The sequence below is a fragment of the Gopherus flavomarginatus genome, chromosome 1 (genome assembly GCF_025201925.1).
Source record: "Gopherus flavomarginatus isolate rGopFla2 chromosome 1, rGopFla2.mat.asm, whole genome shotgun sequence".
Classification (NCBI taxonomy): domain Eukaryota; kingdom Metazoa; phylum Chordata; order Testudines; family Testudinidae; genus Gopherus; species Gopherus flavomarginatus.
The window spans coordinates 234,119,927-234,146,915 of record NC_066617.1 but is presented as its reverse complement, the minus strand read 5'-3'; the positions used below and the strand labels follow the sequence as shown (position 1 = coordinate 234,146,915).

Here is a 26,989-nt window from a genome sequence, read left to right as displayed (position 1 = left end):
GAAATACTTAAAAAGTAGGTTTAAAAAAATTAACCAAGGCAAAGCCTGTTTGGGGTGCCCTGGGTAAAAAAGGGATTGAAACTTTTGACTGCCAACATAGGTTATAAAAAGCTTTTTAATATTATTAAGTAATATTAAAAACAATACAGCTAGGTTTAAAAGGGGAATTGACTGAAGCAAAACCTGTTAAGTAAGCACATGGCCAAAAACTATAAAGGGGTCCTAAGAAAAAGGCTTTTAAAAACTAGGTTTAAAAGAAAATGTACTAAGGCAGTGTAGGTTAAGAAAAAACGAGGTTTAAAAGGAAAATTGACAAAGAGAAAGCCTGTTTTGTTAGCACAGGGTAAAAACTCTATAAAAAAGCGGCTAAGAAAAATACAATAAAGCTCAGGGTAAAATTAAAAATGTTTACCTTTGCAGTCTTTTTGTAAAACGAGGCAGCTTTTCTGGTTTAACCCTAGTAAATAAAACACATTAAAACTAGTGAATGCCAATGCAGGTTAAGAAAAAACGAGTTTTAAAAGGAAAATTGACCAAGGGAAAGCCTGTTTGGTAAGCCCGGGGTAAAAAAGCATTCAATATCAGTGTAGATTAATTAAAAAGAGCAAAGATAGAGAGCACGCGGCGGAATCAGAATGAGACAGAGAGAGAAGCAGGCAGAGTCTGTTTAGTAAGCACAGGGTAAAAAAGGATTCAGAAGCAGGGCGGGTTACAAGACAAGAAAAGCGAGGAGAGAGTCCGCTTTGGAAAGAGCAACGATAGAGAGCACAGGGTAGGATTAAAGAGAAAGAGAGAGAATTGTTACCTTTGCCCGTCTTTCTGTAGAATGAGGGAGATTTCCTGCTTCTGACACTCTCCAGCTTGTTATCACCGCTTTTGGATCGGCCCAATCAGAGGTGGTTTTACAACAGCGTCATAGAATTCATTTTCCTGAACCAACCAATCTAGTGTTTCAAGAGTTTAAGCAAGAGCCGTTTAAAAACCGGTTATTGTCTACCAATCAGCATGTGTTTTTGTGTATAAAAACACGTGGTTTTGCGAGCGGGTTTTTCAACACAGAGAAACTAACTAAACACAAAGGCATGTCCCTGTACAAAACACCTACAGAAGCCAAGAAGCCGGAATTGCCCCTGGGTGCGCCAGACCGTGTTCAGAAAAGAAGGCTCCTTTACAGTTGTTTTGCCAACGAGAAAGGCTTGTTGTCGAGCCCTGTGTTTTATTCTGAAAGAGAACTGAAAAAAGAGGAGCCACAGCCGTTTGTAAAAAATCAAGTGCGAAAAAATTTGTTGTCAGATTTGGAAAAAACAGAATTAAAGGCAGAAGTAAATCTTTTTTTTTTGTAACAAATTACAAAATGTTTTATAAAAATAAAGGGTTAAATCTTTTTCTTTTTATAGGGGAGAATGGAAGAAGAGCCTATATATGAGGACATGGCAACCGAGGAACAGCCGCAGGATAGCGATGTTGAAAACCAACCTATAGACCCCGAGTTGTGGAAAGATGGCGATATTGTTACGGTATAAGCTTTATTAGTTGTAAAAAAAAATAAAAAATTATTGTATTTACACTTTTAGAAAATGACTTTTGATTTTTAACAGATAACCAAGCCTGGGCCGTACAAGATTACTGCTTTGGTGTGTAACAAACTGCCAACAGTTGCAGAGACAGAAACACCCGAGGAGGTAAAGACAGCTTAACTTATTTGAAATATATATATATATATATATATATATGTGTGCATGACACTAATTAAGCGTTAATATACGGTTGGTTTAATAATAGGCTGCTGAAACTATAATTGACGAAGGTGATTCAGAAACAAAGGACACAAACGGGGTGTCAATAGTAAAACCCAAAGAACACTACAAGGTAAAAATTACTTAAATAATTTAAAAAATATATAAATATAAACATATATAAGAGTGGTAAAATAAAACTATATGTTTTGTGTTTAATAACAGGAAGATGATATGGGGTTCAACGGTGCGACAGTCGAGGATGATGATAATTCAGAATCAGACGAGGGTACGACCGAGGTAGCACAAATAAACTCTAGGCTTTTTTATTTTAAAATTTTTGCATCAAAAAACTTAAAATATGTTTTTACAATGTTTTTAACAGACATCTTCAGAGGATGAAAAGAGGCGGTCTCTAAGTAGAACAGCCGTAATATGTACCTGTTGTTTTTGTGTGAAGCAAGATGTTAAAAAAAAGTCTGTAAAAAGTGAAGAGAGTGACCAGAAAAGCGGTGAAGAAAAAGAGGATCCAGTTATGGTTGATATTGTTAGAGCTGTTGTAGTAAAAGCCTTTTACCACTGTTTGAAAAAACAACTTTTGGAAAACTGTGCAGCCTGCGCTGTAAATAAGTCCAACCCTTTTAGTCACCCTTGTATTTTTTGGGATCGCTCAGAAGTATTTTACCAGCTTAGACGTATTTCTTCTAAACTGAACGCGGCCCAGCTGGTAAATGTAATTATAGCTGAAGGCTACAAACTAAAAAAGCTTAACATAACCACTGAAACTATAACCAAAGTTGTTAAAATGATTAGGGAGGTTGGAAAATCATCTGACCCGGTGGCCTTGCTGGTAGATCTGTCAAAAGAGGTGGCCCCCTATATTGGCCGAGCGGTGTGTAGCAGGGTTCGCCAAATGGATTATAAAACTTTTTACATGCAAGGTTGTGACCCTAGAGGCTTAAAAAATATATATTAATTAAAAATGCATTGTTAAAAGAAACTGTATCACAGTTTTTATATTATTTTGCTTAACCGTTAAAAATGTATGTAATTGTATCGTATTACTTTACTGCCGCTTTAAAAGTTAAATGTGTATAAACGTTGTTGTGTTAAATAAAAACAAAAGCAGAAACAAACTTTTGTGTATACAGTGTTTTAAAGCAAGACGGGGTAAGCATGGCAATGCTGCTAAAGAAAATTTATTACTCACCCGAAAAAGTTGGTAGTTTTGGGGGCATAACACCCTTATTTCAGGCCGCTAAAAGACACCGTAAAAGCTTAAGCAAAAAGCAGGTTTCCGCTTGGCTTACGGATCAAGATGCTTACGCTTTACATAAACCTGCAAGGCTTAAATTTAAAAGAAATAAAACAGTGGTGTCTAATGTGGATACGCAATGGCAGGCAGATTTGGTTGATATGGCCGCCTATTCTAAAGACAATGACAACCGTAAATATATTTTAACAGTGATAGATATTTTGTCTAAATACGCCTGGGCGGTAACCCTAAAAAATAAAACAGGAAAAGAGGTGGCAGAGGCGTTTAAAGCTATTTTTTCAAAGGGGCGCGTGCCTCAAAAATTACAAACAGACCGAGGAAAAGAGTTTTTAAACAAAGCTTTAAAAAATTTGTTTAAGCAATATGGAGTACACCATTTTGTTACCAATAACGAAGTTAAAGCGGGAATTGTGGAGAGGTTTAACAGAACTTTAAAATCAAAAATGTGGAGGTATTTTACCGCCCGTAACACCTTTCGCTACATTGATGTGCTGCAGGCCTTCATAGACGGTTACAACAGAAGTTATCACAGAACTATTAGAGGGCGCCCAATTGACGTGACAGAAGCTAATGCGCTAAGCGTGTGGAAAACCGTCTACGGGGGTAGTTTTAAAATAAAGAGGCAACGTGTGGTTTTTAAAAAAGGGGATCACGTAAGAGTATCTAAAACGAAGGGCACTTTTGAAAAGGGCTATCAGCAAACCTTTACCGATGAAATATTTATCGTGTCAGGGGTTTTATTAAGAGGACAAAGACCGGTGTATGCATTACAAGATTATGAAGGGGAGGAAGTTGTGGGGTCTTTTTATCCTGAAGAATTACAAAAAGTAAACCCTAACCAGGACCGAGTTTACAAGGTAGAAAAAATTTTAAAAAAAAAAGGTCGGGGAAGAAACAAATATTTCTTTGTAAAATGGAAAGGTTGGCCTAAAAAATTTAATAGTTGGGTTAAAGCGTCTCAAGTGCAGGACCTTTAATAAAAAAATGACGGAACAAAGTTTTTATATGACATTACCAAGCAACGCCTCAGCGGGGGCTTTTCCTCAAAATACTAGTTCCAATTTTACAATACAACTAGCCAAGCCTTTAAATTTAATAGGTCGGTGGGATGTCGCTTTATCGGAAATTCATTATTGTCACTCTTGGAACACGCTTCTTTTCGATACAGCATTTACGTTAGCATCGGAAAAAAAAATTCGAACCTACTACATGGATGCCGGCTATTATTCGAGCATTCACCATTTAATAGAAGTCATCAACAAGAATATAGACAAAGATGCCGAAAAACCAAATGCCTACGTTATTTACAACCCTGTGACTAGAAGGGTTCAGCTAAAACCAAACGATGGAAAGTACTTTTTTTCCACAGGTGGTAAATTGGCAACAATACTGGGAATGCTTTCAAATCATCCGTGTAGGATTGCACCGTACCCCGCAGACATTACGGGGGGTTTTAACTCTTTATACGTGTACACCGACATAGTGGAACATCAGTTAGTGGGGGACTACTATGTGCCGCTGTTGCGCTGCGTTCCCATCCGCGGTAGCAACAACGAATTTGTTACAATAACGTATGACAAACCGCATTACGTCCCCGTAAGTAAGCAGCACATCGGAACCATTACTATTGAAATAAAAACGGATCAAAATAAACACGTTTCGTTTAGTTTTGGAAAGGTAATTGTTAAACTACATTTGCGTCCCAAAAAAGCTGAAGAATGGTAACTATGAAAAACTACGGGGACCCCTTTTTGTATAGAAACTACTACAAGGCCCAGGCTGGCTATGGCTTACCAGGATATCAAGGATTACCCCGTAGTTTTTCATAGTTACCATTCTTCAGCTTTTTTGGGACGCAAATGTAGTTTAACAATTACCTTTCCAAAACTAAACGAAACGTGTTTATTTTGATCCGTTTTTATTTCAATAGTAATGGTTCCGATGTGCTGCTTACTTACGGGGACGTAATGCGGTTTGTCATACGTTATTGTAACAAATTCGTTGTTGCTACCGCGGATGGGAACGCAGCGCAACAGCGGCACATAGTAGTCCCCCACTAACTGATGTTCCACTATGTCGGTGTACACGTATAAAGAGTTAAAACCCCCCGTAATGTCTGCGGGGTACGGTGCAATCCTACACGGATGATTTGAAAGCATTCCCAGTATTGTTGCCAATTTACCACCTGTGGAAAAAAAGTACTTTCCATCGTTTGGTTTTAGCTGAACCCTTCTAGTCACAGGGTTGTAAATAACGTAGGCATTTGGTTTTTCGGCATCTTTGTCTATATTCTTGTTGATGACTTCTATTAAATGGTGAATGCTCGAATAATAGCCGGCATCCATGTAGTAGGTTCGAATTTTTTTTTCCGATGCTAACGTAAATGCTGTATCGAAAAGAAGCGTGTTCCAAGAGTGACAATAATGAATTTCCGATAAAGCGACATCCCACCGACCTATTAAATTTAAAGGCTTGGCTAGTTGTATTGTAAAATTGGAACTAGTATTTTGAGGAAAAGCCCCCGCTGAGGCGTTGCTTGGTAATGTCATATAAAAACTTTGTTCCGTCATTTTTTTATTAAAGGTCCTGCACTTGAGACGCTTTAACCCAACTATTAAATTTTTTAGGCCAACCTTTCCATTTTACAAAGAAATATTTGTTTCTTCCCCGACCTTTTTTTTTTAAAATTTTTTCTACCTTGTAAACTCGGTCCTGGTTAGGGTTTACTTTTTGTAATTCTTCAGGATAAAAAGACCCCACAACTTCCTCCCCTTCATAATCTTGTAATGCATACACCGGTCTTTGTCCTCTTAATAAAACCCCTGACACGATAAATATTTCATCGGTAAAGGTTTGCTGATAGCCCTTTTCAAAAGTGCCCTTCGTTTTAGATACTCTTACGTGATCCCCTTTTTTAAAAACCACACGTTGCCTCTTTATTTTAAAACTACCCCCGTAGACGGTTTTCCACACGCTTAGCGCATTAGCTTCTGTCACGTCAATTGGGCGCCCTCTAATAGTTCTGTGATAACTTCTGTTGTAACCGTCTATGAAGGCCTGCAGCACATCAATGTAGCGAAAGGTGTTACGGGCGGTAAAATACCTCCACATTTTTGATTTTAAAGTTCTGTTAAACCTCTCCACAATTCCCGCTTTAACTTCGTTATTGGTAACAAAATGGTGTACTCCATATTGCTTAAACAAATTTTTTAAAGCTTTGTTTAAAAACTCTTTTCCTCGGTCTGTTTGTAATTTTTGAGGCACGCGCCCCTTTGAAAAAATAGCTTTAAACGCCTCTGCCACCTCTTTTCCTGTTTTATTTTTTAGGGTTACCGCCCAGGCGTATTTAGACAAAATATCTATCACTGTTAAAATATATTTACGGTTGTCATTGTCTTTAGAATAGGCGGCCATATCAACCAAATCTGCCTGCCATTGCGTATCCACATTAGACACCACTGTTTTATTTCTTTTAAATTTAAGCCTTGCAGGTTTATGTAAAGCGTAAGCATCTTGATCCGTAAGCCAAGCGGAAACCTGCTTTTTGCTTAAGCTTTTACGGTGTCTTTTAGCGGCCTGAAATAAGGGTGTTATGCCCCCAAAACTACCAACTTTTTCGGGTGAGTAATAAATTTTCTTTAGCAGCATTGCCATGCTTACCCCGTCTTGCTTTAAAACACTGTATACACAAAAGTTTGTTTCTGCTTTTGTTTTTATTTAACACAACAACGTTTATACACATTTAACTTTTAAAGCGGCAGTAAAGTAATACGATACAATTACATACATTTTTAACGGTTAAGCAAAATAATATAAAAACTGTGATACAGTTTCTTTTAACAATGCATTTTTAATTAATATATATTTTTTAAGCCTCTAGGGTCACAACCTTGCATGTAAAAAGTTTTATAATCCATTTGGCGAACCCTGCTACACACCGCTCGGCCAATATAGGGGGCCACCTCTTTTGACAGATCTACCAGCAAGGCCACCGGGTCAGATGATTTTCCAACCTCCCTAATCATTTTAACAACTTTGGTTATAGTTTCAGTGGTTATGTTAAGCTTTTTTAGTTTGTAGCCTTCAGCTATAATTACATTTACCAGCTGGGCCGCGTTCAGTTTAGAAGAAATACGTCTAAGCTGGTAAAATACTTCTGAGCGATCCCAAAAAATACAAGGGTGACTAAAAGGGTTGGACTTATTTACAGCGCAGGCTGCACAGTTTTCCAAAAGTTGTTTTTTCAAACAGTGGTAAAAGGCTTTTACTACAACAGCTCTAACAATATCAACCATAACTGGATCCTCTTTTTCTTCACCGCTTTTCTGGTCACTCTCTTCACTTTTTACAGACTTTTTTTTAACATCTTGCTTCACACAAAAACAACAGGTACATATTACGGCTGTTCTACTTAGAGACCGCCTCTTTTCATCCTCTGAAGATGTCTGTTAAAAACATTGTAAAAACATATTTTAAGTTTTTTGATGCAAAAATTTTAAAATAAAAAAGCCTAGAGTTTATTTGTGCTACCTCGGTCGTACCCTCGTCTGATTCTGAATTATCATCATCCTCGACTGTCGCACCGTTGAACCCCATATCATCTTCCTGTTATTAAACACAAAACATATAGTTTTATTTTACCACTCTTATATATGTTTATATTTATATATTTTTTAAATTATTTAAGTAATTTTTACCTTGTAGTGTTCTTTGGGTTTTACTATTGACACCCCGTTTGTGTCCTTTGTTTCTGAATCACCTTCGTCAATTATAGTTTCAGCAGCCTATTATTAAACCAACCGTATATTAACGCTTAATTAGTGTCATGCACACATATATATATATATATATATATATATTTCAAATAAGTTAAGCTGTCTTTACCTCCTCGGGTGTTTCTGTCTCTGCAACTGTTGGCAGTTTGTTACACACCAAAGCAGTAATCTTGTACGGCCCAGGCTTGGTTATCTGTTAAAAATCAAAAGTCATTTTCTAAAAGTGTAAATACAATAATTTTTTATTTTTTTTTACAACTAATAAAGCTTATACCGTAACAATATCGCCATCTTTCCACAACTCGGGGTCTATAGGTTGGTTTTCAACATCGCTATCCTGCGGCTGTTCCTCGGTTGCCATGTCCTCATATATAGGCTCTTCTTCCATTCTCCCCTATAAAAAGAAAAAGATTTAACCCTTTATTTTTATAAAACATTTTGTAATTTGTTACAAAAAAAAAAGATTTACTTCTGCCTTTAATTCTGTTTTTTCCAAATCTGACAACAAATTTTTTCGCACTTGATTTTTTACAAACGGCTGTGGCTCCTCTTTTTTCAGTTCTCTTTCAGAATAAAACACAGGGCTCGACAACAAGCCTTTCTCGTTGGCAAAACAACTGTAAAGGAGCCTTCTTTTCTGAACACGGTCTGGCGCACCCAGGGGCAATTCCGGCTTCTTGGCTTCTGTAGGTGTTTTGTACAGGGACATGCCTTTGTGTTTAGTTAGTTTCTCTGTGTTGAAAAACCCGCTCGCAAAACCACGTGTTTTTATACACAAAAACACATGCTGATTGGTAGACAATAACCGGTTTTTAAAAGGCTCTTGCTTAAACTCTTGAAACACTAGATTGGTTGGTTCAGGAAAATGAATTCTATGACGCTGTTGTAAAACCACCTCTGATTGGGCCGATCCAAAAGCGGTGATAACAAGCTGGAGAGTGTCAGAAGCAGGAAATCTCCCTCATTCTACAGAAAGACGGGCAAAGGTAACAATTCTCTCTCTTTCTCTTTAATCCTACCCTGTGCTCTCTATCGTTGCTCTTTCCAAAGCGGACTCTCTCCTCGCTTTTCTTGTCTTGTAACCCGCCCTGCTTCTGAATCCTTTTTTACCCTGTGCTTACTAAACAGACTCTGCCTGCTTCTCTCTCTGTCTCATTCTGATTCCGCCGCGTGCTCTCTATCTTTGCTCTTTTTAATTAATCTACACTGATATTGAATGCTTTTTTACCCCGGGCTTACCAAACAGGCTTTCCCTTGGTCAATTTTCCTTTTAAAACTCGTTTTTTCTTAACCTGCATTGGCATTCACTAGTTTTAATGTGTTTTATTTACTAGGGTTAAACCAGAAAAGCTGCCTCGTTTTACAAAAAGACTGCAAAGGTAAACATTTTTAATTTTACCCTGAGCTTTATTGTATTTTTCTTAGCCGCTTTTTTATAGAGTTTTTACCCTGTGCTTACAAAACAGGCTTTCTCTTTGTCAATTTTCCTTTTAAACCTCGTTTTTTCTTAACCTACACAGCCTTAGTACATTTTCTTTTAAACCTAGTTTTTAAAAGCCTTTTTCTTAGGACCCCTTTATAGTTTTTGGCCATGTGCTTACTTAACAGGTTTTGCTTCAGTCAATTCCCCTTTTAAACCTAGCTGTATTGTTTTTAATATTACTTAATAATATTAAAAAGCTTTTTATAACCTATGTTGGCAGTCAAAAGTTTCAATCCCTTTTTTACCCAGGGCACCCCAAACAGGCTTTGCCTTGGTTAATTTTTTTAAACCTACTTTTTAAGTATTTCCTTATAGTTTTTGCTTATGTCCTTACAAAACAGGTTTTGCTTCACTTAATTATCCTTTTAAACTTAGTTTATAATGTTTTTTTCTTAACCTACATTGGTATTGAATACATTCAATGCTTTTTTATTCGGTGCTTAACAAACAGGTTTTGCCGTAGTAAATTCCCTTTATAAACCTAGTCTTCAATATTATTTAACTTTTCTCTTAATCCACCCTGATATTAAATACACTTCCCCTAGTCAAACACACACACACATTTTTTCAAAATGGCCGACAGCGCCAACCAAAACGGGGGGTGGGAAGGCGGGACATAAGCCCTAAAAGGGGCGTGGAAACCTGTCAAAATTGCATGGTGATGAATACTATCGAGCTTATTACTACTGGGAGAAATGAACTCACTTTGCCTAATTTTTTCCCACCCAAACAATGTGGGTTTAAAAAATGGAACTCAAATAGGGTTTGTATTCTACTCACAGGGACCTGTTAACTTAAAAAAAAATCACATTCTCTCTGAAAATTGCTGACCAAGTATTTCTCCACATAGCACCTATAATTACTGTAAATGACATAGTAGAGGAAAAATGCCTCCCTCCCCCTTTTTTTTACTTCATGCATTGAGAGAAAACTCTATATACAGTGATCAATTTCACAGTTTCTGCTACAATAGTCAATTACAAGCTCACTGGCGACCTGGTCTTGTACTGGTATTCATTAGTGTGTATACCTGTGCCAGTGAAAAGCTCTATCTAAATCAATAGTTCTCTGCACAGGTACAGGGATCCTCCAGTAGTGGATCCTCCTGTAGGATCAGGGCCTCAGTAAGTTCTCTCTTTTCTTTGTGTGTGGGTTTCTCTCCTTCCCCTGACCCCACACTCACAGCAAAAGTGGGAAAAGAATTTTTTTTTTTAAAGCAGACCACAACAATTCACAAGGTGTCTTTGGTGGATGTACTTTCTATAACTACTTTGGACTTTTTTAAAAAAGGATTCAAGTTGAGGGGTCACTTATAAGAAACTGGCGGAAAAAGGAGCAAGAGAAAATATAGGATGAGACAAGGAACAGAGCGTGCTAGGGGGGAAAACTCACAGAAGAGCCAACATTAAGGAACAAAGAAAGGAGAGCGAAAAAGAATCAAACTTGTTTTAAGTTAAATTCTTTCTTTATTTTTAAAGATGAAAAAGAGGGGCTGAGTACTTAATCTAATTATTGGGTAAATAAAACTAATTAGAGAGGTTTGCAAAATCTTGAACTCTGAGCTCACTTTTTAAATGGGATTTTAAGATCTAAAGGAGGGAGGTGTTAGGGAAGTCTATTAATGGGAGATGAAATCAATCAAACCCTACTAGATGGGCATGTTCATGTTTTCCCGTCCCAATTTTGAGCTGGATGTCCCCGTATCCTTAGGTTTGTAGGATCTGAAACAGTCGTGAAGTATCCTCAGACTGGTGTAGTACTGTATCATGATGCAGCATCCTGCTGTGATGGTATCATAACCTTAGTCCCAGATTTGGACCTTAGCGTCCAACATATGGGGGTTAGCATGAAAACCTCCAAGCTTAGTTACCAGCTTGGACCTGGTACTTGCTGCCACCACCCAAAAAATTAGAGTGTTTTGGGGCACTCTGGTCCCCCTGAAAAACCTTCCCTGAGGACCCCAAGACCCAAATCCCTTGAGTCTCACAACAAAGGGAAATAAACCTTTTTCCCTTCCCCCCTCCAGGTGCTCCTGGAGAGATACACAGACACAAGCTCTGTGAAACTACACAGAGTGACTCCCCCTCTCTGTTCCCAGTCCTGGAAACAAAAAGTACTTTCCTCTTCACCCAGAGGGAATGCAAAATCAGGCTAACAAATCCAACACACACAGATCTTCCCTGATTTCTTCCTCCCACCAATTCCCTGGTGAGTACAGACTCAATTCCCTGAAGTAAAGAAAAACTCCAACAGGTCTTAAAAGAAAGCTTTATATAAAAAGAAAGAAAAATACATACAAATGGTCTCTCTGTATTAAGGTGACAAAATACAGGGTTAATTGCTTAAAAGAATATTGAATAAACAGCCTTATTCAAAAAGAATACAAATCAAAGCACTCCAGCACTTATATTCATGCAAATACCAAAGAAAAGAAACCATATAACTTACTATCTGATCTCTTTGTCCTTACACTTAGAAACAGAAGACTAGAAAGTAGAAACTACTTCTCCAAAGCTCAGAGAAAGCAGGCAGACAGAAAACAAAGACTCAGACACAAACTTCCCTCCACCCAGAGTTGAAAAAATCCGGTTTCCTGATTGGTCCTCTGGTCAGGTGCTTCAGGTGAAAGAGACATTAACCCTTAGCTATCTGTTTATGACAGATGGTCAAACTTCACATTTTAGAGAGACAAGGTGGTGAGGTAATATCTTTTATTGGACCAACTTCTGTGGGTGAAGGAGATAAGCTTTCAAACTACGTAGGTACTGAAGAATAACTCTATGTAGATAAAAGCTTGTCTCTTTCACCCACAGAACTTGGTCCAGTAAAAGGTATTTTCTCACCCCACCACCACCCTTGTTTCTCTAATCTCCTGGGACTAACACAGCTACAACACTGCAAACAAGCTTCAGTTATGTAAGAAGGTAGGAAGGTCCAGGGGACGAAAAGCCAGGTCAATAAGAATCCACAGACATCACAGCATCATGATGTTTGTGAAGGTGGTAAAAGGTTAATCTCTTCCCTTAAAACTTCAGAAATATTTCAGTTACCACATGTGAGAAAACTCTCACTATGGGTGCCATATGTGAAAATTGCTCCATATTTCTCGCATTTCAGTAAACCAAAAAACATGTCCATTCCAGATAGTCACAGGGAAAACAATAAGGTAATCATGAATCCTTCACCCCAGGGTATCCACACAGTAATAGGTTATAGGGTGAAATCCTGGAAAGGCAAAACTGTCATAGAGTTTACGGGGTCAGGTTTTCACCCACAGCATACCACACTGTAAGATTATGGTCGGCATTCACCCTCAATTGCTTCCAACAATAATTCTGTCATTAAGCAAGTGTCACCCATTGACAAGTGAGGCTAACTCCTATTTATCAGCATCTGGTCTGCAGGTCCAAGAAGCATTTTACAAAACACCAGTGTGGGTCTGCAGTATCCAGGAAATAATCCTGCATAGCTCACATACATACATTAAAGATCCAAGAATTTAAGGTTAATGGCAGCATATATGAATGAAAGCAAAAAAGCAAAGTGGAACTCTGTATTTGAGCTTTTCCATATTTCTCTTATTCTCTGTATCTTACATTTCTTATTAATGGTCTTCATTGCATGTTACTTTGAATGGTTTGTTTTGTTTTTTGCTTTAAATGAAAGGTTGAAACAGCCCACTATTTCTTTTTGAGTTATCTTTTAACAAATATGTACATATTGTAAGATATTCTATCCAACAGCTAGCAGATTCTATCATATATAGTCTGTACAGCTTTTTGATGTCATTTTCGAAGATGGACTTTAATCATGAAAGCAATGTCTGATTCTATATGTATTTAATATATGCTGTGACATTTATGCATTTAAGAACTGCCGGGTGAAATAGTAAAAAGATGTTTAAACATATCTGATTAATTATGGGTGAACCAAGGAAAGCCCCAAATTCTAAGAAAGTGAGGAAAAAATAATGTAAATTGCATGAGTGTTTTCAAAACTGTTTCATAAAGTTTTATATCAAAATGTGATCATCAGCTACTAGGCTGATATCTTTCCTTCATGTAGAAAATACAATTCCTTGTTCTGGTCCTTTTTAAATGAATGTGGAGCTTAATAAAACATAGAAACATGCAGAGACATCTGCGGTAATCATGTTATGATGAAGTGCTGTATTCAGTCTAGTGAGCAAGCACAATATAATTACAGAAATTTCCAGTGTGCTTGGTTGGTTCTGTTGTTGGGTGTTGTAGTTATAAAAAGGTTTGTTGCTTCTCTGCATAGCCTATGTGGTATTTTTATTATTTCAGTTGTATTTGATTTGTGTATTTGCAAATTTAATTGTGTTCCCAACTGCCATTGTAAATGCAGCAAGACGTTGTCTGTTTGTCCATCGTGAGGAGAGAAGTATATGGCATCTAGAATGAATACATTCAGGAGATACTCTGTAGCAGTTACAAAGCAATGTTCATTCTTGCATAGTATAATCTCAGTATGAATAATGATTCATGTCCAGCAAAATGTTATGACTGCAGTTCTAGAGAATTAATATTCCTTCCTCTGAATCTGCATTCAAACACAAATTAATAGACCAAACTCTGTTAGGTAGATACTAGTCATTTAGGTGGCATAAGCCTTATTTAGCCAAGGATGTCCTACTTGACAAAAATTTGATCCTGACATTTGGAGTGTGCCTATGTGTGTGAGAACATGTTTTGTTTGCTTCCATAGTGACAAAAGATGTAAGAAGCTCTTTTTTTTGAAAGAGGAAATTGATTTATTGGTTTAGATTTATAGAAAATACCTTTTTATTATGTGAAAAATTGCCACTGACTTCAGTGGGCCCAGGATTTCAGCGATGGTGATTGTAACAATGAATGATTCACATCAGTCCAGGATCAAAATTACAGAAATTCCTGGGTTGGAGAAACTCAGTGAGGGTAATTCAGTTAACTGAAATGTTAATGCAAATTATTTTATGTGTGTCTATATATAAAATAATCCTCAATATCAGTTCAGTTAACTGAATTAACATATAGATGGTACTCAGCAAGGGATTATGTTTCGTTTGAATTGCTATCTTTAAAAAGCTGTAAAATTAAAACACAGTGATTTCTGCTGTATGTCTCTAAAATGGCATTGGGAAGTAGTAGCTAAGTGAGACATCTGAGCAAGGCCACTAGAGCTGGATGAATAATTTATTTTTTGGTTCACTTGATTTTCCAAAAAGTCGAGTGAGGGGGCAGGAAAGGTTGGGGTTTAAACTGAATTTGAAAATTTTTGGTGAATCATCAAAATAAGCCTGGTTTGGGTGGAACAAAATGTTTAATTCCACCAAAAATGTTTTGTTTTGTTGGCGCTTTTATGGGGCTAGATTCAGAAAATGGGGGGAGGAGAAGCTGCTGCTGCCTCCCCTCGTAAGCTTTAGCTCTGTGGTTAAGGCTCACCTGGGATATGGGAGATACTTTTTTCAGTTCTCCCTTCCTCTTGCTAGGGAGAAGGGATTTTGAACTTGGGTCTCCCACAGAATGGGTCAGGATATTTGCTCCGGGCTATGAGGTGCTCTCAGTCTCACCTGTTGAAGCTGTTCCACTGTGGATAAATAATTAAATAGTCATTGGAGCAGGAACATGAATTTGGGTGTCCCATCTCCCAAGTGAGTGCGCTAGCTCACCACTCTTTCTTTGGCCCAAGGACTATTTATTGATACAAAGTGGAACAGCTTCAACAGGAGACAGAGAAACACCTACTGTAGACTGGCCTGTAGCCCAGGAGATCGGGCGCTCTCTTGCTATGTAGGAGATCAAACCTTAAATCACTGCTTGAATGATAAGATTGTTCAATTATACGAAGCTAGAGGCTGCATTAAGCAACCAAACACAGCTTAAAAATCATTACAGAATGGCTCTCAACTTTCTTTCTCTCCTGACCCAGTGATAAATAACATGTTATTAAGGAATATATTTTCAGGGATCACTGAAAGTTAGTAATGCTTATTATCTCCCTCACTAATTCATTTCCATTATACTAGCAGAATACAGTTTTTCTGTCCAGTTTGGTGTCAGGCAATATCTGGTTGAGGCCATACAGATTATAATTAGAAGAAGGTAGAATAAGGTCTTAAATTTCAGTGGGCACCCGAAGACAAAAATAGATTATGATAATATCCCATCTCTCTTTTGGAAAAGCGTCTGCCCCTTAGATTTACCTGGGAGACTATTTATGTAAAAGTTAACATTAAAGGAACACCAGCTTCAAAGGAAATAAACATTATTGGATAAATTGATTTTTTGCGCAGCTACATTATTATTGTTCAGGAATAGTATAGGAGAAAGAAACAATTTTGCCTAGCAGAAGGTTAAAGGAAGCTGACTATGGTAGATAAACAAGGTTCTGTGTATTAGGTCTGCCATGTGAAACAGGCTTGAAATTGTTTGCCTGAATCCTTCCTGCATCTTACCGCTACCCCATGTCCTCCTGCCAGGCTCCCTCCCCCACTTAGCAAGTACTGGAAAAAGATTAAATGGCTTCTGCTTACTGACAAGTGACTTGTTACATGGGCCAGATATAAGGGAGATGGAAATGGCTATCTAGATGGAAGGTGTGGGCTGAGAGAGGAACCCTGAGTTGAATGTCAGTTAATTTGGTTTGTTTTTTGTTAATAAAGCCAAACCCCAGGCAAGAGAAGAACTATTCACTCAGCATAGTTTGTGGACTTTGCTTTAGAGCAGATTGGGAAAGGGCCACCTGCTTGCACCATGCTTTCTGACACATCTGTGGACTGCATACACGATCCAGTTGTGCTCTCAAGGAAGACAAAGCTGTTGCAAAGAAGCTAGATGAATTCATTGTATCAGTCTTCACTGCAGAGAATGTGAGGGAGATTCTCACATCTGAGCCATTCTTTTTAATTGACAGATCTGAGGAACTGTCCCAGATTGAGGTGTCAGAGGTGGTTTTGGAACAAATTGATAAATTAAACAATCAAGTCACCAGGACCACATGGGATTCACCCAAGAGTTCTGCAGGAACTCCAATATGAAATTGCAGAACTAGTAACTGTGGTTATGTAACCTGTTGCTTAAATCAGCCTTTGTGCCAGATGACTGGAGGGTAGCTAATGTATAATTGATTAAAAAAAAAAGGCTCCAGAGGTGATTCCAGCAGTTAGAGGCCAGCAAACCAACTTTAGTACTGGGAAAACTGGCTGAAACTACAGTAAAGAACAGAATTATCAGACATGTAAATGAACATGATAAGTTGGGGAAGAGTCAGCACAGCTTTTGTAAAAGGAAATCATGCCTCACCAATCTATTAGAATTATTTAAGGCTGTCAGTGAGCATATGAACAAGGATGATCCAGTCAATGTAGTGTATTTGGACTTTCAGGGCCATCAATATTATTAGCCAAGATGTTCAGGGAAGCAACCCTGTGCTGGGTATTCCTAAATGTCTGACTGCCAGAAGCTCGGACTTGATGACAGGGAATAGATCACTCAAAATTACCCTATTCTGTTCATTCCCTCTGAAGCATCTGGCACCAGCCACTGTCAGAAGAGAGGATACTGCGTTAGATGGACCATTGGTCTGACCCCGTATGGCCATTCTTATGTTCACTCAGAATATAAGGTTATTTATTATCAGATTTAGCTTTTCTTTCTTTTATAAGCATTCAGTGTTGTTCAGGCATAGTCTTGTGTTCAGAAACTGTAGCATTTATGTTTTATAGTTTTCTGTTGTATGCAGAAAATGGGTCTCTTGGGTTTATAAGAAACCTGAGAATGTAATAATACATGGACTACGACATACCCTTAGTGTAAAGGTGAGATACTATAAAGAGCACTCTTTCTACATTATTTGTCATTACAACTATTTGAAACTTTTCCCCAAAAAAGTTTTGTAGTTGATGAATGGTTCTTTTGCAAAACTAAAACTTTTTATAAAAAATGTCTTTACTATAAAAACGTTCTGGATTTTGTGCAATTTTCTATGAAATATTTTATCAGAATTTTTTTTTAGATCATGGAAGATTCAGTTTATTTGAAAACTGGATTTTCAGTAAATGGAAAACTTCAAAATGTATTTCAATAAAAATTTTGGAAATTTTTTTAAACTTCTGAACAACGGATGATGTATCCATCTCAAAGACACATTGTAGTGAGACTGTAATGGGAGATACTTAGTGGTGTTGGGTTTTTGTTTTTTTTTTTGTTTTTGTTGGAAAAATCATTTTCCTTTTATTTAACCAGCTTTACTTGGTATGTTTTGGACTTTATGGATTTAATTTCAATACTTTCCATCTTTGTGTAAAATACATTTTGTCCCATAGCTAAAGCTAAGATTTTGTCATGGATATTTTTAGTAAGTCAGGGACAGGTCACAGGCTTCCGTTAATTTTTCTTTATTGCCCGTGACCTGTCTGTAACTTTAACTAAAAATATCCATGATAAAATGGGGAGGGGCTGGGCAGCTGTGGGGTGGCTGGGAGCTTCAGGGCTGCAGGATTCCTCTGCCCTCTTAGCAGCTTGGGGGCTGCGAGGATCCTCCTGTCCCGCCGTGGCAGCTTGGGGGCTGCGAGGATCCTCCTGTCACACCATGGCAGCTTGGGGGCTGCGAGGATCCCCCTGTTGCCACCGTGATGGGGAACTGTCGGGGATCCCCCTGACCTGCTGCTGTGGCCGGGTAACTGTGGGTTACCCCTGCCTCCCCGGGTAGCTGTGGGGATACCCCTGACCCACTGTGGTGATGGGGAGCTGCAGGGTACCACCACTGCCCATGGTGGCTTGAAATTTGGGGGGCCCCTGCCTCAGGCAGTAGAGGTACATCACAGCTCCCTGCCACTGCGGGAGGCAGCGGGACCCTGCACCTCCCAGCTGTCGCCGTTGAAATCACAAAGGAAGTCACGAATTCCATGTCTTTTGGGACCTCCGTGACAAAATCATAGCCTTACTTATAGCGCACCAAATAAATAAGTTGCTCTATTAATTAGAAAAGAGAGAAGTTTTCATACTTAAAACAATATTAGGCTGCTAATGCTTCTTTACAAGAAACCAACCTGGGTGCCAAGAATTCAGTTACATTTAATCTGTAGAACATATGGCATTTCCCAAATGTTAGTCAAACAAATACTTAGGAGGAAAAGACACTTCTTGTGTAGTATGTGTGTAAAATCACGTATATAAAATTATATATGTGCAGCTGATAAATTGCACAGCGATGGACGAAACAAACTCATCATGCACCTTTGACAACCTCATCTGTCATTTTTCCACTAAGTCATCTCATTTAGATTTATTGTAACATGTAGCAACTTCAAACAGCTGCTGACTTTTTAAAAATCTTGCCAGTGAAATGGTCCTTCCACCAAATTACCTTGCCTGAGGCTCCAGGCAGGCAAGAGTCAGTTCTGTGTTAGTAACTGCTCTTCTATAGGTAAAAATGCCAAAAAAGCCCCATGATATCAGACCTTCAAATCATGACTTATTTATGTCTAGAAAACCTACTCTAGTTCTCCTTTAGATATTTTTTTGGCTCCTCCTGAATTTTGTTCACACGCTTTAGACCTGTAAATCATATGTAAAATAGGGTTTTTTTTTTGTAACGTATATGGCATATACGAAGTACATTTCGTGTGGTTTGAAGGTTTTGTCGGCATTCACTTGGGAAGACATACACAATTTACTGAAGACTTTGTCTATTCCAACTTCATGCTGATAAAACTCTTATACTTCACCACACTATCATGTATGCTCCAGAAATATGTTCTGTCCCTCCTCCCACTTAGAAATACACATCTGACAATGTTCCAAAGGTTAAAAAAGGTCAACTGGAGAAGTGTTCTATTCTCTATACAAATAGTAGCAAGCCGGATTAATAGGTATCATGAATATGCCGACCCAACAGGGAAGTGGGAGCTCATTGAAGCTTAATACGTTAAAGTGAACTTTCCAAATGATATCCCAGACTGTGGGCACTCTCATATTCTTACTAGTCCTCCCTCAGCCTCACTTCCACTTAGCAAAATACCAGTCAGTGGTAAAAGTTTCAGTGTGGTTCTCTATATTCATATAATGTACATAATTCTAAATCTTCTCTTCTTCTTAACAGTTCAGCACTATAAAGGCAATGATTAGAAGAATTACCTCTCTTGAAGGGACAGGAAGCCTTGGAAGGCATGCTTATACTTGTATTTTCTTCTGTCATTTAACTTACTCTTTAATATTTATATTTAACAAATTAAATCTCAAAATTGTGGCTTATAATGGATACATTGGCCTTCCTGATCCTGTCACAATTCTAGTCACCGTTCTGACTTCTGTGTATGAATTCCCATAGTTTAAAATGATTCATGTATATATCTAGTCTCAAACTGAATGTTCCCTTGGAGGATCTTTGTGTAACTAGTAATATTTCTTGGTCTATTCCTATTATCATTTTAGAAACTTGCACAACCAACAGAAAAAGGTAGATAAAATCCCACTACTCTACATGGTGAGGCACTCTGAGATCATGAAGAGAGGCATGGTATAGGAACCTAGAGAGAGAGAGACTGAAGAGGAAGGAATTATGCTCTGCCAAATAAAGAGCCTTTCTCAAGAATGTTGTTCTTGCTCTGGCTTTTAAATGTCTGGTCTTCACAAAACAAGAAGCACAAGTTACTATACAGTAAGTGGGGTAATTAAAATTTTATTACAAGTGTAACGGGGTACACTCACTGCAGGTGGAACCTCCTTGTGACTACATCTGTGGAATAGCTCCCACCTGATCTGGCTCCCCCTTCTATTGGTGACTCACACTGTGACTCTTTCTCTCTCCAGTCCTCCAGCCAGGTCACGATATAGTCTTTCCCTTCCAGGGTACCATTGACACAGCAGATACTCAACTGTTGCTTGGATTTTGCATGTGTCCCACAACCTATCTTTGTGGTGGTTTAAGAAATATAAATGACTATTCGATCAGTGACCTGTTGGAGCATTGAAGATATCTGGAGTGCTATCATTGCTATAAAGTGTACTATTATCCTCAAGCTTAGGACATATTTCACAGAACCTTTACCCGTTTTTCCCTCTGTGGTCCATAGCTCTTGTTATTCCTTCTTAAATTCTTTCTTAACCAAACTTTTGAAGTCCTATTTACTTAGAGGGATCTTTATATCAGCCGCCTCATTTTGAAGGCATTTTTTTTTTTGCTGCTTTATCTGCCTTTTCATTGCCTGGTATCCTGACATGCTCTGGAATCCTGACTATTACTATATGTATACCTAATTGTGCTATCTTTGTAGTTAAGAACAGTAGTTCATTGATTATGTCATTTCTGCTTTCCATGGTTTCCTTTCTAATCACCATTATTCCCCATAAAAGGTCAGATAGGATAGCAGTTATAGTTGGGCATGTACAGCCCTTATCCAGATCAGAGCCAACAGTATGCCCATCACTTTGTCCATCATAATGGCCACAAACCTGGATAGTGTCATAGATCTCTTAATTCCAAATTCAGGGATACAAAAGTTCCCACTCTGCCTGTGTTGTCATCTCTAGAGCCATCAGTATAGATTTGGCAATGCTGACCCCATATGCCATGTATAAACACACAAATCTTAGATGTCATATTTGACAGTTCTGTTCTTCCCTTTGTTTTATTATATAATTCTAAATCCACAATTGGAGAGAGAACTGTCCAGCTATAATCTGATTTCCAATGACTAAAGATTTTAATTTCTCCAGTCCTTCCTTTTCACTCAACTCTGTTAGCCACCTTTTCACCCTGTTAGCATATGGGAGTTTGTGGCACCCAGTTATTCTTTTCTAATTAATTCTCAACAATCCTCATATATTCATTTAGTACTCATCTTTGTTTCCTTAGCCCAAAAAGTTAAATCTAACTATTTCATCCTTAAATTTATAGGCATTTTGGAGATTGCCACCTGCAGCACACACAACGGAGTTGTAATGCTTGCACCACTTGCAGTTGGTAGAGCTTGGGCTTGGATTGGCGCTAATATTTTAAGTTTTGATTTAGAAGCTGAATTAAAGTTTTGACATCCATTATCTAAAACTGGTCTTATGAATGCCCTATATAGTATCAACAGTGTTTTCTTATCTATACCCCAGTTGTTCTCAGCAATACTTTAAAGCAGATTCAGCCTATTTTTAACATTTAATCTTGATCTTATCTCTTGTCAGTGGCTCTCAACCTTTCCAGACTATTGTACCCCTTTCAAAAGTCTGATTTGTCTCGTGTACGCCCAAGTTTCACCTCACTTAAAAACTACTTGCTTACAAAATCAAACATAAAAATACAAGTGTCAAAGCACAGTGTTACTGAAAAATTGCTTACTTCCTCATTTTTACCATATAATTATAAAATATATAAAGTGGAATGTAAATATTGTACTTATAGTTCAGTGGATAATATATAGAGCAGTATAAACAAGTCATTGTTTGTATGAAATTTTAGTTTTTACTGACTTTGCTAGTGCTTTTTATGTAGCCTGTTGTAAGAATAGGCAAATATCCAGATGAGTTAATGTACCCCCTGGAAGACCTCCGTGTACTCCAGAGGTACACGCATCCCTACCTGAGAACCACTGATCTACATGACTCTTCCAAATAAGTTTGCTATGGAACATAACTCCTGAGAATGTAAAATATTGAACTACCTCTATTATTTCTGTATAGAGATATAAGTTCCATTCTTTCCTAGGCTTTTTTTGTAAAGATCATTCCCTTTGTTTTAGCAAGTGAGAACTGTAAATCCCCAAGTATCTCCCCATTTTGAAATCCCCCTGGTTTCTTTCCCAGTTATCTTAAGTTTTCTGGGTTTGGCCCAAACAGCATAGCTGTCCACAAATAGAGTAGCATCAGGTCTTGTGCACAATTTGCCAGGTTTTCCTATTGGTATACAACTGTTTGCTTCCATTCTGATGGTAGTATATCCCTTCCCCATGTAATTTCAATAAAACCCTTAAATTCTCTTCCGGTAGGTGCTTAAGCATTGAATTACATATGTTGTCTTTACCTGGACCTGTATTTTTAATTTTGTCTCTAGATGTTTTAAGTTCCTGTATGCTGAAATTTCCATTCAGTATGTCATCTTTACATTGTACCCAGCCATGTAAGAGCTCACAATTTCCTTCAGCAAACATTCTTTTTTGTTCACAAAACTCTAGCCCCCTTCTGCTGCAAACTTTCTGGCTTTATACCTTAGCTAGCTTTTTCCTCAGCCAGGCTTTATTGGCTGTAATTTTCAATCAAGCCAGACTCTCCAATAAATGCATCCTATAAGGTTAATTGGCCTTATCTGCACCATCTTAACCCTTCAGAGCTGGTGTAAGGTGAAAACCCCATCACAGCAAGAACAGACTCTATGATGATCACCCCAAGGTATTACAGAGCATAGATTGTATTGTAGTACAGACACTGTGTGATGTAAATTGAAATTTAAATACTCTTAACTGAAATGTATTTTTAAATACTCATCAGAAAGCTGAAGTTTTGCTGCACTTGTCCTTGGCTTGCAGCTTCCTCAGTTATGTTGTTGGACTTTCATATTTTGTAGTGAGGGTATGGAGAAAGCTGCAGAAGTCTCCAGGAGGGAGACTTGTACCTGAACTTTGAAAGCAATGCTGTAAGCAAGTATTTCTGTTTTACCACAGTATTCCAATCTAGGCCATTGCTTTCACACATGAATTAGGTTATTGCCACAATAGTTAAAAGAAGATGCAAAAGAGACAGTTATAGTCTCATACCCCTCTTTTTATGCTGATTACTCAAATTGGTAAAAATTCTGACCACTCTGTTAAAAAGAAACACTAAATGAAATCACTCTAATCCAGTTACCTCTACTGCAAGCAGCAAAGGATCCTGTGGCACCTTATAAACTAACAGGCGTTTTGGAACATGAGCTTTCGTGGGTGAAAACCCACTTCGTCGGATGCAAGCAGTTTTCATGAATATAACAATTAGAAAGCTTTTAGTATTAATGTGAAAAAGAGGAGGAAGGATACTCGATTAGTGCACACCTTTTAATCTTTTAATCTCAAAGCCAAATTCTTATTCTGATCTCACAACAGTGTAAGGTGGTCACTACATCAAAGCCAGTGGAATTACCCCTTTGTAACCTGACATAAGACCAGAACTGGATCGATTATTTTTAATAATTTGGCAAGTAAAGTGTAGTTTATATATCAGTTTAATGCAGATTCTTTGGAATGAAAGATGATGAAAAGAAGGAGCCAAATTCTTTCTGATATAACTCCATGGACTTCAGAATAGGAATGATCAGCATAAACTCCAACCCTATGTATATCGCTGCTTTAATTTCCTCCAATTTTCCCTCTTTAATACCCAGAATTGTTTTGTTCTTGCACTGAACAAGGGACTTTATTGGAATAAGAAAAGTATTATCCCTAAAGCTTTTCTCTCTTTCACTGTAGAGTTTCTACCATGAAAACCATGAGTTTTACCTATATCCCTTCCCCACCCAAAGGAAAAAAAAACCTAGCTTTCTGCTTTGGATTTAATGAAAGGGTACATATGTACTTACACCGTATTTTTCTCAAACTCTTGCCTTTATCTGTTGTTCATGCCTCTTTCTGTAGGATGCTTTCTGGCTCCTGTTTGGCCAAATGGCTTCTCTCTCGATTAGTATCCTTAAAGCACTCCTTTTCTGTGTCTGCAAGGCTTTTCAATTCTAAAGTTCAAAGTGTGGGTAGGAGAATGGTCAGAGGCAACACCAGAAGATCTCTTCAGTGGAGACATATCCTAAAAGCCCAAGAGAAGATCTGCTGTAATTCTCACACAGGCAAACCTCCAGGGATGGAATCCTGGCCCCATTTAAGTCAAAGGGAGTTTTACCATTGTTTTCAGTGGGGTTAGAATTTGACTCCAGGCGAATTAGAGTTTTGCCAGATTAAGAATGGCAGGAGCAGCCCCTTTAAATTGAAAATTTAGTAGTTATTGTATCTTCTTCTGTAGCGGCAGAATGCCCAGTCTGCTTACTATACACAATAACATATATACAGACTTCCCAGAATAAACTCACCTTTGAGCTGAGACTAAGCATGAGAAATTTTAGCCCAAAGGAATTTTGTGTGAGCGTGTGGAAACTTGAAGCAGTGGAAAATGGAAGTCAGGATAGAATAGGCCCTGCAACCTACAATTTCTACCTTACAAATGTATACAGTTTTACTGGGCTTACAGGTTGCCTAATTTCCCATAACATGAAATCTAGCGCTATGTTTTTCATTTTGTAAAAATGTTTTTTTTTCTTTTCTGGAAAACTACATGAATTGCTCAGAGGTAACTATAAAGTAGTTTTGAATAAATTAGGGCATGCATCCGACGAAGTGGGTATTCACCCACGAAAGCTCATGCTCCAAAACGTCTGTTAGTCTATAAGGTGCCACAGGATTCTTTGCTGCTTTTACAGATCCAGACTAACATGACTACCCCTCTGATACTTAAGGCTATCTATTATTTAAGGAAATGTAGAAAGACAACATACATACTTACACAGCCTTACAGGCCATGGAATCATAGATTCTAAGGTCAGAAGGCATCACTGCGATCATCTAGTCTGACCTCCTGTATAATACAGGCCATAGAACTTCCCTAAAATAATTCCTAGAGCACAGTTTTAGAAAAACATCCCAATCTTGATTGAAAAATTGTCCATAATGGAGAATCCACCACGACCCTTGGTAGTGAGCCCTTTCCTGATCATAAAATAATTCATTGCAATGGGGTTGCAAATGGTGTTTTACTCTCTGAAGAACCAGTGTGGAAATTCATTTTTAAAATGTCATGAGGTTGACTTTAAATACCTTGTTTTTGTTTCAGTTATTTATTCATTCCATCTGAATTGCCTCGGTCTTTATTTTTCTTGTCATTTTATTAATGTCTTCTCCCAAAGGAAAATAATTTTAGGGCTGGTTTATTTTATAACGATCAATATTTGGCTAACAAGTTGTCAGTGACCTTTTACAAACAGTTAAAAGACCAGCCTGTTTTTATTATTAATATTATTAATTTTGTGCTGTGCAGTTGTCATAACTTTTTATGGCTAGTTATAAATGTACCAGGTGTATGATTCAGCGCCAGTAAAAAGCTTGTAAATTACTACTGATGAGGCCAAAATTGGTGGTTCTAAAAATGAACTGCTATGAGGAGTTCTTGTAGTTCAGTGAATTGCCACCTTGAAGCAGAGTCAAGATTGACACAGCCTGTCTGGTGAAACCATGATAGAGGCTCTGAGAGCAGCTGTTCTGGAGATAGGCACGGGAGTTTTAGCTTGAATGCAGTTGTATGTATTTCTGATTTTGAAAGAGGAAAGCAGAGCACAATTCAGGGCATTTGTGCAAAGTCATGACATAATCTGAATCTCATCTTTTAATTTGTTTTTGTATTATTCAGTGCTGCATAACATTGGAAATTGTTGCATTAACTGACTTATGGCAGCGTAAAACATCTCTCCTGTTGACATTACCAAAATGCATCTCATCCAACTAGAAACTTTTAAAATAAAACCAGACAGACTACTCCTGGTTTTCAGTTTTGCTACAAACCCAAAACTTGGACCAGGTTTTTCAAAATATTTGCAAACCTTTTAATAGTGAATTTAATAGTTTTGATGGAACTTGTTTTGAGAAGATTTTTTTTTTGTAGTAAACAAGAAGAAAGGTTAGGCAAGGGGTGGCCAATCTGTGGCTCAGGGTCTACATGCGACTCTTCAGAAGCTAATATGCTGCTCCTTGTATAGGCGCCGACTCTGGGGCTGGAGCTACTGGAGCCAACTTTAACCATGTGCCAGGGGGTGCTCACTGCTCAACCCCTGGCTCTGCCACAGGCCCTCCCCCACTCCACCCCTTCCCGCCCCCTCCCCTTAGCCTGCTGTGCCCTCGCTCCTCCCTCACCCAAGACTCCTGCATGCCAAGAAACAGCTGATCAGGAGGTACGGGGAGGGAAGGAGGAGGAGGTGTTGATCTATGGGGCTGCCAATAGAGTGGGAGGCACTGGGAGCGGCGGCAGGGAGGGGGAGAGCTGATGGGGAGGGCTGCTGATATATCACTGTGGCTCTTTGGCAATGTCCATTGGTAAATTCTGGCTCCTTCTCAGGCTCATGTTGGTTAGGATTTTTTTTAATGGCAGGAAGTACATTTAAAAAAATCAGAAACAAAGATGCCTGAATTTTATTTTTAAATGGCCTAATCATAATTCCTAGAAGCTTGTCTTATAGCAGGAGTTATTTGATTAACCTTACTGAAAATCATTTTATATATATATATATATATATATATATATATATATACACACACACACACACACACACACACACACACACACACTGTTGAGGACATGATGCTACTACCCGACAGTCTCAACTCATTAAGTGGACACCCTGGAATTCTAGATGGCTATTAATATTTCATATATTTATACAGTCATGAATGATTAATGGAGGTTACTGCACTACAGTCTGAGTTTAAAAGGAGGTTGGGAAATAAAAAGATGACATGGCATGCTTTCCACTGTGAAAGATTTCCCAGGGGATCAGTGAAGACTGAAGAGAGGGATCCAGTGAAAAATGGAGAGTTAATTTAAACAAAATGCTTTAACTTGTTGTAATTTGATAAGATGTAACATAAAAATTTAACTCGCTGTGAACATTATATTGCTATCTGCTTGATAAGGAATCCCTAGGAATATAAGTATCAGTGGCATTA

At 38.1% G+C, this 26,989-nt stretch overlaps 3 protein-coding genes across 14 annotated transcripts in view; 2 read left to right on the top strand and 1 right to left on the bottom strand.

The window, feature by feature from the left end:
- Positions 1–26,989, top strand: part of FRMPD4 (FERM and PDZ domain containing 4) — a 478,200-nt gene that overhangs the window by 218,053 nt on the left and 233,158 nt on the right. The gene's annotated exons all lie outside the window — the stretch shown is intronic.
- Positions 1,871–2,712, top strand: LOC127056646 (uncharacterized). Of its 2 annotated transcripts, none has more exons than XM_050964754.1 (2): positions 1,871–2,025; positions 2,122–2,712. In XM_050964754.1, exons 1-2 carry the CDS (start codon positions 1,966–1,968, stop codon positions 2,710–2,712), a joined length of 651 nt encoding a protein of 216 aa, XP_050820711.1. In that variant the 5' UTR covers positions 1,871–1,965. The 2 variants fall into 2 exon arrangements, with proteins under 2 accessions (XP_050820711.1, XP_050820702.1); XM_050964745.1 differs by having other exon boundaries at positions 1,871–2,036.
- LOC127056637 (uncharacterized) lies at positions 6,867–7,708 on the bottom strand. 2 transcript variants are annotated; one of them, XM_050964721.1, is made up of 2 exons: positions 7,543–7,708; positions 6,867–7,457 (listed from the first exon to the last, which is right to left on the bottom strand). In XM_050964721.1, exons 1-2 carry the CDS (start codon positions 7,606–7,608, stop codon positions 6,867–6,869), a joined length of 657 nt encoding a protein of 218 aa, XP_050820678.1. In that variant the 5' UTR covers positions 7,609–7,708. The 2 variants fall into 2 exon arrangements, with proteins under 2 accessions (XP_050820678.1, XP_050820688.1); XM_050964731.1 differs by having other exon boundaries at positions 7,554–7,708.

Bases quoted from the DNA above. Each gene is read 5' to 3' on its own strand.
- LOC127056646 (XM_050964745.1), top strand. From the start codon at position 1,971: ATGGGGTTCAACGGTGCGACAGTCGAGGATGATGATAATTCAGAATCA. The intron at 2,037-2,121 runs GTAGCACAAATA...TGTTTTTAACAG, and splicing joins CAGACGAGGGTACGACCGAG to ACATCTTCAGAGGATGAAAA.
- LOC127056637 (XM_050964721.1), bottom strand. From the start codon at position 7,608: ATGGGGTTCAACGGTGCGACAGTCGAGGATGATGATAATTCAGAATCA. The intron at 7,458-7,542 runs GTAGCACAAATA...TGTTTTTAACAG, and splicing joins CAGACGAGGGTACGACCGAG to ACATCTTCAGAGGATGAAAA.